This window comes from Chlorocebus sabaeus, chromosome X, assembly GCF_047675955.1.
Source record: "Chlorocebus sabaeus isolate Y175 chromosome X, mChlSab1.0.hap1, whole genome shotgun sequence".
Lineage (NCBI taxonomy): Eukaryota > Metazoa > Chordata > Mammalia > Primates > Cercopithecidae > Chlorocebus > Chlorocebus sabaeus.
Window position 1 is genome coordinate 133,375,069 of NC_132933.1, and position 13,023 is coordinate 133,388,091.

At 46.0% G+C, this 13,023-nt stretch overlaps 1 protein-coding gene across 5 annotated transcripts in view; it reads left to right on the forward strand.

The window, feature by feature from the left end:
- Window positions 1–6,077: 6,077 nt before the first annotated feature.
- The window catches only part of MAP3K15 (mitogen-activated protein kinase kinase kinase 15), a 149,308-nt gene continuing 142,362 nt past the window's right edge, over window positions 6,078–13,023 (forward strand). For 4 of the 5 annotated variants that reach the window (XM_007991221.3, XM_007991222.3, XM_073013851.1 and 1 more), the window contains exon 1: window positions 6,093–6,686. In XM_007991221.3, the coding sequence (XP_007989412.3) occupies window positions 6,326–6,686 (361 nt within the window). In that variant the 5' untranslated portion in view covers window positions 6,093–6,325. Of the gene's footprint in view, window positions 6,687–13,023 lie in introns of all 5 variants that reach the window. The other variant, XM_007991219.3, reaches the window with a different exon arrangement.

Genomic DNA, 13,023 nt, shown 5'->3' on the forward strand with positions numbered 1-13,023 from the left:
AAAATTTTTTAGAACGAAACATAGGCAAAAATCTTCAGGCCCTAGTGCTACACAAAAAATTTTAAAATATGGAACCAAAAGCACAATCCATAAATGGAAAAAATTGATAAATTGGACCTCATCAAGATTAAAAACTTTTGCTCTGTCTGTGACAGTTCTTGTTAAGAGGATGAGAAGACAAGCTACAGACTGGGAGAAAATATTTGCAAACCACATATCCACCAAAGGATCTAGAGTATACAAAGAACACACAAAACTAAAGAGTTTAAAAAAAATCCAACTAGAAAATGGGTACAAGATGGCTGGGCATGGTGGCTCAAGCCTCCAATCTCAACACTTTAGGAGGCTGAGGCTGGCAGATGACTTGAGGCCAGAAGTTCAAGACCAGTCTGGGCAACATGGCAAAACCCCATCTCTACTAAAAATACAAAAATTAGCAGGGTGTGGTGATGGGTGCCTGTAGTCCCAGCTACACAGTGGCTGAGGCACGAGAATCACTTGAACCTGGGAGGTGGAGGTTGAAGTGAACTGGGATTGCACTCCAGCCTGGGTGACAGAGTGAGACTCTGTCTCAAAAAAAAAAAAAAAAAAAAGAGTGGGTGCAGGCATGGTGGCTCATGCCTGTAATCCCAGCACTTCGGGAGGCCGAGGCGGGCAGGTCACTTGAGACCAGGAGTTTGAGACCAGCCTGGCCAACATGGTAAAACCCCGTCTGTACAAAAATACAAAAATTAGCCAGGCGTGGTGGCACGCATCTGTAGTCCCAGCTACTCGGGAGGCTGAGGCAGGAGAATTGCTTGAACCTGGGAGGTGGAGGTTGCAGTGAGCCGAGATCGCACCACTGCACTCCAGCCTGGGTGACAGAGCGAGACTCCATCTCAAAGAAACAACAACAACAAAAACTAGTACATGAAAGTTTATAGCAGCTTTATTTATAATAGGCAAAAACTGGAAACAACCCAGATGTCCTTCAAATGGTGAATGGTTAAAGAAACTGTGCTATATCCATGCCATGGAATAGTACTCGACAATAAATGGAATGGACTATGGATACATGCAACAACTTGGATGAATTCCAAGGAATGAGGCTGAATGAGAAAAGAATTTCAAAATGTTACATATTGTATGATTCCATTGACATAACTTTTTGTTTGTTTGTTTGAGATGGAGTCTTGCTCAGATGATCTGCCCATCTCGGCCTTCCAAAGTGCTAGGATTACAGCTGTGAGCCACTGTACCCTGCCATTTTGTATTTCGATTGTATCAAGGTCAATGTCTTGGTTATGATAGTGTACAACAAGATGTTAACATTGGGGCAAACTGTGTCAAGGGTACACTAGATGTCTCTGATTTCTTATTGCATGTGAATCTACAATTATCTCAGAAGAAAACATTTTCATTTTAAAAGTCTTTTACATAAACAAAACAACAATAGAGACAAATATGGAATCCCCTAGAAGAGGACCATCAGGGTGGAGAGTAGTCTGGAAATGATGCCATGGAGAAATGACTGAAGGGCCTGGGACATGGGGTATCACCTGCAAAAGAGAAGACTTAAGGGGAATTCTTGGATAGTTGCCATGTGGAAGAAGAATTAAATTGGAGTCAGTGGATGTGGCCAGGCACAGTAGCTCACACGTGTAATCCCAGCACTATGGGAGGCGGAGGTGGGAGGACTGCTTGAGCCCAAGAGTTAGAGACCAACCTGGCCAACACAGCAAGACCCCATCTCTACAAAAGCAATTAGCCAGGTATGGTGGCATACACCTGTAGTCCCAGGTACTTGGGAGACTGAGGCAGGAGGATTGCTTGAGCCCAGAAGGTCAAGGCTGCAGTAAGCCATGATCACACCACTGCACTCCAGCCTGGGCAACAGAGTAAGGCCCTGTGTGGAAAAAAAAAAAAAAAAAAAAAAAAAATAGCGGGTAGCAGTCACAAAGGGATTTCCTCTAAATATATGGAAGAGGTCAGGCATGGTGGCTCATGTCTGTAATCCCAACACTTTGAGAGCCAAGGCGGGAGGATTGCTTGAGCCCAGGAGTTGGAGACCAGTCTGTGCAACATAGTGAGACATCATCTCTACAAAAAAATCAAAAAATGAGGTGGGAGGATTGTTTGAGCACAGGAGGTTGAGGCTGCGATGAGCTGTGATCGCACCACTGCACTCCTGCCTGGGTGACAAAGCAAGACCCTGCCTCAAAAATGAATAAATAAATAAATATATGGAAGAACTTTCTATGATACCTCTACATTAGGACAAAGTTGTTTCCAGGACATGTACTTAGTAAGCGGCAAGGCAAAGGTAAGAACAAGACAGTTGTTCAATTAAACAGAAGAAACTAATCCAGCATTTTGCAATTTTCTTCTCGGTGGGGCTAGGGGGAGGTAGGAAGGGCATTGGGGGAAGGGGCCAGGGCATGCTTCAGGTGTGCAAATTGCTACACACAATGAGAAGGTGGGCTGTGTTTCCTAACTTCGGGGAAGGTGCTCATTAGCTGGGTAAATGCTGCGTTCTCAGCATTTACTCAGCACGGTTTGTATTTAGAGGAAGATCTTATTCAAGCCAGAATTCACAGCTCCTGTGGGTCTCACTCCATCAGCAGGGCCCCAGTGAGAGCGGAGAGGAATTTGGGAAGATTGGGATGGGGACAACAGCAAGATGCTGGCAAGGGATTTTAAGTGGGCATCTTTGCCCTTCTGAAGGCTGTGGCAGTCCCTGGAATAATTCCAGATGAACAGATATATTAGGAAAATTGCCATTATTATGCATTACAAGGTTACAAAGAACACATGTGTCCTTTTATAGCATCATACAAAAAATGTCTTAGAACAAAGGTGTGGAGAGTTTTTCTGAACTTTCCTGCTTCCCAGCCTGGTCTGTGTGCTCTCACAGATTCCCTCAGAACCCACTTTCCATTCATTGACCACAGACGAGGATACATATGGAAGCTGCTTGTGATTTCTGCCAGGGCTGGAATGAGGGCAGGATTTCTTCATGGATTTATACAGATAGTTTCTGCTTTCTTTGGGGGTGGGAGGTGGATTGTATTAGTACTGAAGCGTGAAAAGAAGCTGAAATGCTTTATAAGTCCTATCCTGCACGTGTCAAAATGGCTTGTGATGTGCTGCCAAGGACACCCTCAAGAAAGTGAAAAGACAGCTCACAGAATGGAAGAAGATACTTGCAAATCACATATCTGATAAGGAACTTCTATCCACAATATATAGAGGATTCTTACAACTCAATAATAAAAAGACAAATACCCAATTAAAAAATGGGCAAAGGATTAGAATAGACATCACTCAGAAGTTGTTATACAAATGGCCAATCATTAGCACACAACAAGATGCCCAATATCATTAGCCATCAGGGAAATACAAATCAAAACCATCATGAAGTACAATTTCACACCTGCTAGGATGGTCATAATCAAAAAAAACAATAACGAGTGTTGGTGAAGATGTGGGGAAATTGGAACACTGCTGGTTGGTGAGAATGGTGCAGCCACTTTGGAAAACCGTGGAAATTTCTCCAAAGTTTAAACATAAAGTTAATCCTGGCGTGGTGGCTCAGACTTGTAATCCCAGTGCTTTGGGAGGCTGAGGTAGGAGCCAGGAGTTCGAGACCAGCTTCAATGACATAGTGAGACCCCATCTCTATAAAAAAGTTTTTTTTAAAAACTGTAGAGTTAACATGTGACCCAGAAATCCTGCTCCTAGGTATATACCCCAGATAAATAAAAACCTACGTCCACACATTGCATGATTCCATTTGTATGAAATGTCCAGAACAGGCAAATCTGCAGAGATGGTAGACTGATGGTTACCTGGAGCTGGGGATGTTGGGAAGAAGCGAGAGTGGTTTCTAATGGGTACTGATTTTTTTTTTGCACTGGGGAGTGGGGTGATGAAAATTTTATATAACTGATTATGGCCATAGCTGCACAACTCTATGAATATACTAAAAACATTCATTGAATCATACACTCTAAATGGGTGAATTGTGTGGTATGTGAATTATAGCTCAATAAAGCTGTTATTAAAAAAGAGAAAACTTTTGGGCATAACCCCAGTAATGGGATTGCTGGGTGGAATGCCATTTCTGTTCTAAGGTCTTTGAGGAATTGCCACGCTGTCTTCCACAATAGTTGAACTAATTTCCACTCCCACTAACAGTGTATAAATGTTTCTTTTTCTCCATAGCCTCGCCACCATCTGTTATTTTTTGACTTTTTAATAATAGCCATTCTGACTGGTGTGAGATGGTATCTTGTTGTGGTTTTGATTTGCATTTCTCTAATGATCAGTGATGTTGAGGCTATTTTTTCATATGATTGTTGGCTGCATGTATGTCTTCTTTTGAAGAGTGTCTGTTCATGTCCTTTGCCCACTTTTTAATGGGGCTGTTTGTTTTTTTTTGTAAATTTAAGTTATTATAGATGCTGGATATTAGACCTTTGTCAGATGCATAGTTTGCAAAAATTTTCTCCCATTCTGTAAGTTTGTTCACTCTGTCGACACATACATGTGTATGTTCATTGCAGCATTATTGACAATAGCCAAGACACAAAATCAATCTAAATGCTCATCAATGGTAGATTGAATAAAGAAAATGTAGTACATATACACCATGGAGTAGTATGCAGCCATAAAAAATAATGAGATCATGTCCTTTGCAGGAACATGGATGGAGCTGGAGGCCATTGTTCTTAGCAAACAAATGCAGAAACAGAAAACCAAATACGGCATGTTCTTACTGGTAAGTGCGAGCTAAATGATGAGAACACATGGACACATGGAGGGGAACAACACACATTGGGGCCTATCAGAGGGTAGAGGGTGGGAGGAGGGAGAGTATCAGGAAAAATAACTAATGGGTACTAGGCTTAATGCCTGGGTGATGAAATAATCTATACAACCAACCCCCATGACACAAGTTTACCCATGTAACAAACCTGCACATATATACCCCTGAACTGAAATGAAAAACAACAGATTGTATTCCATAAATATATACAATTATTTTTTGTCAATTAGAAATAAAGTTTAAAATAATATTGCAATTGAAAAAAGAAAAACCTCCAAGTCTGTGACAGTGTCCGGTGCATTCTATCTTTTACAAAACAATGGCCTAGGTGCGGTGGCTCACGCCTGTAATCCCAGCACTTCGAGAGGATAAGGCGGGCACGTCGCTTGAACTCAGGAATTCACCACCAGCCTGGCCAACATGGTGAAACCTGTCTCTACTAAAAATACAAAAAAAAAAAAAAAAAAAAAAAAAAAAATTAGGTGGACATGGTGAGGTGCGTGCTTGCAATCCCAGCTACTCTGAAGGCTGAGGTGGGAGAATCGCCTGAGCCCCGGTAAGCAGAGGTTGTAGTGAGCCAAGAGCAGAGATCGCGCCACTACACTCCAGCCTGGGCGATAGCGACAGACCTTGTCTCAAAAAAGATAAAAAATAGGAATAATGGTATTACCCTCAGTGGCAACACTATTTTTTTAATATTTGTGTCCAAATTCGTGAAGTGCTTAAGAGCCGAGTGAGGGCCCCTTTGGGTTCACGGCATTTTCAAAGGTCAGGCAGGCAGCGTACTCGGAGTCTATCTTCCAGACAAAGTTTGTTGCTGGTGCCTCCCCATGCCTTGTCAAGGTCACGGCGAAAGCCAGGACGAGCCGGCCTCTGGGACAGGGCTCAAGGAGGGCCGTGCGCTTGGCAACCCGGGATGAAGCATCCGTTCATCCCAATGGTGGGTGAAAACTATTAATACGTCTGTATTGAGTTGGGAATAGAACATTTCCATCCAACCGATGCCTTGAAAGAGTTTTTACCCTGCTCGAATGCTTCAAGTTGTTTTGAGAAAAAAGAAATTGGAGCTCCTAATGGTGATCAGGCTAGAGGGATGGCAATAAAAAAACCCCCAAAAGTCCCCCAATTCCTGTTCCCGTGTTCGGCGTCTCCCGGCTGCGGGCGGGCGCTGCCTGGAGGGGGCAGCAGGGGGCACCCTCCCCGCTCCTGCCCTGCCGCCCTCCCCGGCCCCCTCCCCGCCCCTCGCTCGCCCTGACGTCCCCAGCCCCCGCCTCTCTCTCTCCGGCCTTCAAAGGGCGCTGGGGGCCGCGAGGCCTGAGCTTCAGGCTGCAGCCTAGGGGCACTGCAGTCTTCGACCCGCCGCGGGGCCCCCGGTGCACTCAGTTCCCTCGATTCACGTAGCGTCCCGCGCTTCAGGAGCAGGTGCCGGGACCGCCTGCGCGGCTGCCGTAACTTGTGCCTCCTAGCGGATCGCAGCCGCGGGCCACTCGCGCAGGGGAAGGGCGCGCAGGCGGGCACATGGAGAGTGGCGGTGGGAATGCTCCGGCCGGGGCCCTCGGGGCGGCGAGCGAGTCCCTTCAGTGCCCGCCGCCGCCGGGGGTGGAGGGCGCGGCCGGGCCGGCGGAGCCCGACGGGGCGGCGGAGGGCGCGGCAGGCAGCAGTGGCCAGGGCGAGGGCGGGGGCGGGCCGCGGCGAGGTCTGCGGGCAGTATATGTGCGCAGTGAGAGCTCCAAGGGCGGCGCGGCCGGCTGCCCGGAGGCGGGGGCGCGGCAGTGCCTGCTGCGGGCCTGCGAGGCCGAGGGCGCTCATCTCACCTCCCTGCCCTTCGGAGAGCTGGACTTCGGGGAGACGGCCGTGCTCGACGCCTTTTACGACGCAGGTGAGAGCGGCTTCGTCCCGACCTCAGTCCCACTTTACCTACCCTCACAAGAGCCAGGGCACCCGCCCCCTCGTCCCCCTTCCCCTCGTCCCCCTTCCCCTCGTCCCCCTTCCCCTCGTCCCCCCTTCCCCTCGTCCCCCGTCCAGTCCACTCGTCCTTCTCCATTTCCCCCTCTTCCTTCTCCCCCTCGTTCCCCTCCCTTCTCCCCCTCGTTTCCCTCCCTTCTCCCCATCGTTCCCCTCCCTTCTCCCCCTCGTTCCCCTCCCTTCTCCCCCTCGTTCCCCTCCCTTCTCCCCCTCGTTCCCCTTCTCCATCCCCTCCCCCTAGTCTCCCTCCTCTCTAGTCCCCCCGCCCTTCCCCCAGTCCCTCCTCCCACTAGTCTCCTCTCCCCCTAGTCTCCTCTCCCCCTAGTCTCCTCTCCCCAGTCCCCCCAGTCCCCCCTCCCTAGTCCCTCCTCTCCCTAGTCCCCCCTCTCCCTAGTCCCCCCTCTCCCTAGTCCCCCCTCTCCCTAGTCCCCCCTCTCCCTAGTCCCCCCTCCCCTTAGTCCCCCCTCTCCTTAGTGCCCCCTCTCCTCCCCCTAATCCTCCTCCTCTCCCCCTCTGACCAGTCCCCTCTGCCCAGTCCCCCTCCCACTAGCCCCCTTCCTATCCTCTCACCCCCTGATTCCTCCAACAGGACCGTCCTGCCTTTGGGGGAGTGTAGAGTCGTTAACGTTGTGCCCTTTTACAGATAAGAAAATAGAGGCCACCGGGCATTTAGACTGATTTTTCAGGCATCTTAAACATCAGATAACCCAAGAAACAACCTGTAACCCAAACCCTACCAAGCCCTCCTTCTCCGAGTTATCCAACTTTTGCTTTCTTACTCCTGGCAGGTCTCTTACGGCCGTGGGGCCCAACGTAGGCTACATATTAGAATCACTTGGGAAGCTTTTAAAACTCTGGATATCCAGATCGGACCCCAGACCAATGACATAGGCACCCGAGGCCTCAGAAGTGTCATACTTCTCAGGCGATTCCGTTTTGCAGCCAGGAGTGGAAATCGGTGTCGTGTGTGTGTGTGTGTGTGTGTGTGTGTGTGTGTGTGTGTTGGCTCTACTTCGAAATACCTAGTGTTCTTTTGCACACTTCAATTCTCGTTCCCAAAACACTGACGGTGGAGTGTGATCCACCACCCTGTGATGTATATTTTATCCCATAATGCACAGCATTCACGGGTTCGAGGGCACCTTTGCTGGAGTGGGACTCTGGGTCTCTAAACTCACTATAATAAATGTGCCGTGAGAATCCAGCCTTAAGAACCGTACTTTGGATTGGCAAGAGTTTCTCTTGGTGTGGAATGAATTGTTGCTTAACGTTTTTTCCCTTACAGCGCCTTTGGTGACAAACCTCTGGCACCTGGGTGACGTTCAGAAGCATTATATGTGAGACAGTTTACCTGGGAGTCCTTGTGCCTCGGTTTCTCCACTGGTCAAAGGGAGTAACAGTGCCTATCCTAAACCTAAAAACTGATGAGCTAGGATGGGAAGTTGCTTTGCTGTAATAGTAAGCTAGGATTATTAGGATTCAGCCTCTGCTGCAGGCAGCACGGATCTGTGTTTCCTGCAGAGCAAATTCTCCCCAGCTGGAAGGGGGCGGGGAGGGCGGGGGGGGGGGCGTGCCAGGCTTGTTTAAACAAGTGGCAGCTGGACCCATTGAAAGCACTCTCCTGACATTTCTGACCACACTGAGTATGCTCTTAACATCTTTTTAGAAAAGTCGTTCGGGAGCCCACTTCACCTAGAACCACTCCATCTTCTCAACTTCTATTCATTCTGCTCCAAAATTGGAGTTCGAACAGACTCTTCTCTGAACGGTTAAATGTTCCTTTTGCCATGAGGCACAACACTCTCCTTCCTGCTGGTGCCACCTCTGAAAGATTCGTGTGCAGTGGCTTTTGCTTTTTCTGGGGCGGAGTGTGTGTGTGTGTGTGTGTATGGGGCCTCTTCTAACAAACAGGTCGACTGTGAAGATGCAGACGTCAAATCTCAGGCTTTCAATTCTGGAACCACAACAGACGCGTCACCTTGGCTCACTCCGGCCTGGATGGCCTAGAACGTTGGGCTGTACCATGAGTTCCCTTTGGTTAACCTTGTCCTGGTCTTGAGTAAATCATTTCTCAGTGCATTAGAATTACTTTCAGAGGTTTGAAAAAGTACATACACAGTAGAAGTGGGTTCCTGGGCTAAACATGACCTTGACGGTCTCCTGGATTCCTCCTCTATCACTCACAGCTTTTTGGCATTTCCGCCAAAATTCTAAAACCACTCTGTCCAATTTGGTAGCCACTAGCCCCAGGTGGCTCTCGACAGTTAAACTGGTTAGAATACGGTAAAAATGGTAAGTTCCTTGGTTGCACTAGTGGCATTTAAGGTGCTCGATAGGCCAGGTGCAGTGGCTCACGCCTGTAATCCCAGCACTTTAGAAGGCCAAGGCGGGAAGATTGCTTGAGTACAGGAGTTCGAGACCAACCTGAGCAAAAAAAAAAAAAAAAGTAAAAATTAGCGGGACGTGGTGGCACCCATGTGCCTGTGGTCCCAGCTACCCGGGAGACGGAGGCAGGAGGATCACTTAAGCCCAGGTTGATGCTACGGTGACCTGTGTTTATGCCACTGCACTCCAGGCTGGGTGACAGATTGAGAGCCTGTCTCTAAATAAATAAATAAATGCGTGCTCTGTAGGCACAGTAACTCCCAGGTGGGACAGTGAGGTTATAGAACTCGTTCCTCATCTCGGAAAGTCCTATTCAACAGTGCTGTTCTGGAAAAAACCCTGCGGGGTTGGGGAGCTGTTGAACGGCCCAAGTTTTTTTTGTTTGTTTGTTTGTTTGTTTTTGTTTGTTTTTTAAGTCCTGGGATACATGTGCTGAACGTGCAGGTTTGTTACATAGGTATACATGTGCCATGGTGGTTTGCTGCACCCATCAACCCGTCATCTAGGTTTTAAGCCCTGCATGCATTAGGTATTTGTCCTGATGCTCTCCCTCCCCCTCCCCCGCCCCCCACAGGCTGCGGGGTGTGTGTGTGTGATGTTCCCCTCCCTGTGTCCATGTGTTGTCATTATTCAACTCCCACTTATGAGTGAGAACATGTGGAGTTTAGTTTTCTGTTCCTGTGTTTGCTGAGGATGATAGTTTTCCAGCTTCATGTCCCTGCAAAGGACATGAACTCATTCTTTTTTATGGCTGCATAGTATTCTGTGGTGTATGTGTGCCACCTTTTCTTTATCCAGTCTAGCATTGATGGGAATTTGGGTGGTTCCAAGTCTTTGCTATTATAAATAGTGCTGCAATAAACATACATGTGCATGTGTCTTTATAGTAGAATGATTTACAATCCTTTGGGTATATACCCAGTAATGGGATTGCTAGGTCAAATGGTATTTCTGGTTCTAGATCCTTGAGGAATCGTCACACAGTCTTCCACAATGGTTGAACTAATTCACCCTCCCACCAACAGTGTAAAAGTATTACTATTTCTCCACATCCTCTCCAGCACCTGTTGTTTCCTGACTTTTTAATGATCGCCATTCTCACTGGTGTGAGATGGTGTCTCATTGTGGTTTTGATTTGCATGTCTCTAATGACCAGTGTTGATGGGTTTTTTTTTTTCATATGTTAGCCACATAAATGTCTTGTTTTGAGAAGTGTCTGTTCATATCCTTTGCCCACTTTTTGATGGGGTTGTTTTTTTCTTGTAAATTTCTTTAAGTTCTTTGTAGATTCTGGATATTAGCCCTTTGTCAGACTGATAAATTACAAAATTTTTCTCCCATTCTGTAGGCTGCCTGTTCACTCTGAGGATAGTTTATTCTGCTGCGCAGAAGCTCTTTAATTAGATCCCATTTGTCAATTTTAGCTTTTGTTGCCATTGCTTTTGGTGTTTTAGTCATAAAGTCTTTGCCCATGCCTGTGTCCTGACTGATATTGCCTAGGTTTTCTTCTAGGGTTTTTTTTTTTTTTTGAGACAGAGTCTCACTCTGTCGCCCAGGCTGGAGTGCAGTGGCCGGATCTCAGCTCACTGCAAGCTCCGCCTCCCGGGTTTACAGCATTCTCCTGCCTCAGCCTCCCGAGTAGCTGGGACTACAGGCGCCTACCACCTCGCCCGGCTAGTTTTTTGTATTTTTTAGTAGAGACGGGGTTTCACCGGGTTAGCCAGGATGGTCTCGATCTCCTGACTTCGTGATCCGCCCGTCTCGGCCTCCCAAAGTGCTGGGATTACAGGCTTGAGCCACCGCACCCGGCCTCTTCTAGGGTTTTTATGGTTTTAGGTCTAACATTTAAGTCTTTAATCCATCTTGAGTTTATTTTTGTATAAGGTGCAAGAAAGGGGTCCAGTTTCAGTTTTCTGCATACGGCTAGCCAGTTTTCCTAACACCAGTTATTAAATAAGGAATCCTTTCCCCATTGCTTGTTTTTGTCAGGTTTGTCAAAGATGAGATGGTTGTAGATGTGTGGCGTTATTTCTGAGGACTCTGTTCTGTTCCATTGGTCTATATTCCTAGGTATTTTATTGTCTTAGTGGCAATTGTGAATGGGAGTTCACTCATGATTTGGCTCTGTGTTTGTCTGTTATTGGTGTATAGGAATGCTTGTGGTTTTTGCACTTTGATTTTGTATCCTGAGACTTTGCTGAAGTTGCTTATCAGCTTAAGGAGTTTTTGGGCTGAGACATGGGGTTTTCTAAATATATAATCATGTTGTCTGCAAACAGGCGATTTGACTTTCTCTTTTCTTATTTGAATACCCTTTATTTCTTTATCTTGCCTGATTGCTCTGGCTGTAACTTCCAACACTATGTTGAATAGGAGTGGAGAGAGCATCCCTGTCTTGTGCAAGTTTTCAAAAGGAATGCTTCCAGTTTTTGCCCATTCAGTATGATATTGGCTATGGGTTTATTTTAAATAACTCTTACTATTTTGAGATATGTTCCATCAATACCTAGTTTATTGAGAGTTTTTAGCATGAAGGAGTGTTGAATTTTATCGAAGGCCTTTTCTGCATCTATTGAGATAATCATGTTTTTTGTCATTGGTTCTGTTTATGTGATCGATTGTGTTTGTTGATTTGCGTATGTTGAACCAGCCTTGCATCCAGGGATGAAGCCGATTGATCGTGGTGAATAAGCTTTTTGATGAGCTGCTAGATTCGGTTTGCCAGTATTTTATTGAGGATTTTCATATCGATGTTCATCAGGGATATTGACCTGAAATTTTCTTTTTTTATTGTATCTCTGCCAGGTTTTGGAATCAGGATAATGCTGGTCTCATAAAATGAGTTAGGAGGAGTCCCTCTTTTTCTATGGTTTGGAATAGTTTCAGAAGGAATGGTACCTGCTCCTCTTTGTACCTCTGGTAGAATTCAGCTGTGAATCCGTTTGGTCCTGGGCTTTTTTTAGTTGGTAGGCTATTACTGCCCCAATTTCAGAACTTGTTACTGGTCTTTTCAGGGATTCGACTTCTTCCTGGTTTAGTCTTGGGAGGGTGTATGTGTCCAGGAATTTATCCATTTCTTCTAGATTTTCTAGCTTTTTTTGTGTAGAGGTGTTTATTGTGTTCTTTGATGGTAGTTTTTATTTCTATGGGATCAGTGGTGATTGCCCCTTTATCATTTTTTATTGTGTCTATTTGATTCTTCTCTCTTTATTAGTCTTGCTAGTAGTCTATTTTGTTAATCTTTTCAAAAAAACAGCCCCTGGATTCACTGATTTTTTTTTTTGAAGGTTTTTTCATGTCTCTATTTCCTTCAGTTTTGCTCCCATCTTAGTTCTATTTCTTGTCTTCTGCTAGCTTTTGCATGTGTTTGCTCTTGCTTCTCTAGTTCTTTTAATTGTGATGTTAGGGTGTCGATTTTAGATCTTTGCTGCTTTCTCTTGTGGGCATTTAGTGCTATAAATTTCCCTCTAAACACTGCTTTAGCTTTGTCCCAGAGATTCTTGTGCATTGTGTCTTTGTTCTCATTGGTTTCAAAGAACTTCATTATTTCTGCCTTAATTTCGTTATTTACCCATTAGTCATTCAGGAGCAGGTTGTTCAGTTTCCACGTAATTGTGTGGTTTTGAGTGAGTTTCTTAATCCTGAGTTCTAATTTAATTGCACTGAGTCTGAGAGGCTGTTTGTTATGATTTCCCTTCTTTTGCATTTGTTGAGGAGTGTGTTACTTCCAGTTATGTGGTCGATTTTAGAATAAGTGCTCTGTGACGCTGAGAAGAATGTATATTCTGTTGATTTGGAGTGGAGAGTTCTGTAGATATCTATCAGGTCTGCTTCGGCCCAAGTATGTTTTAGGGGCCATCATCTAC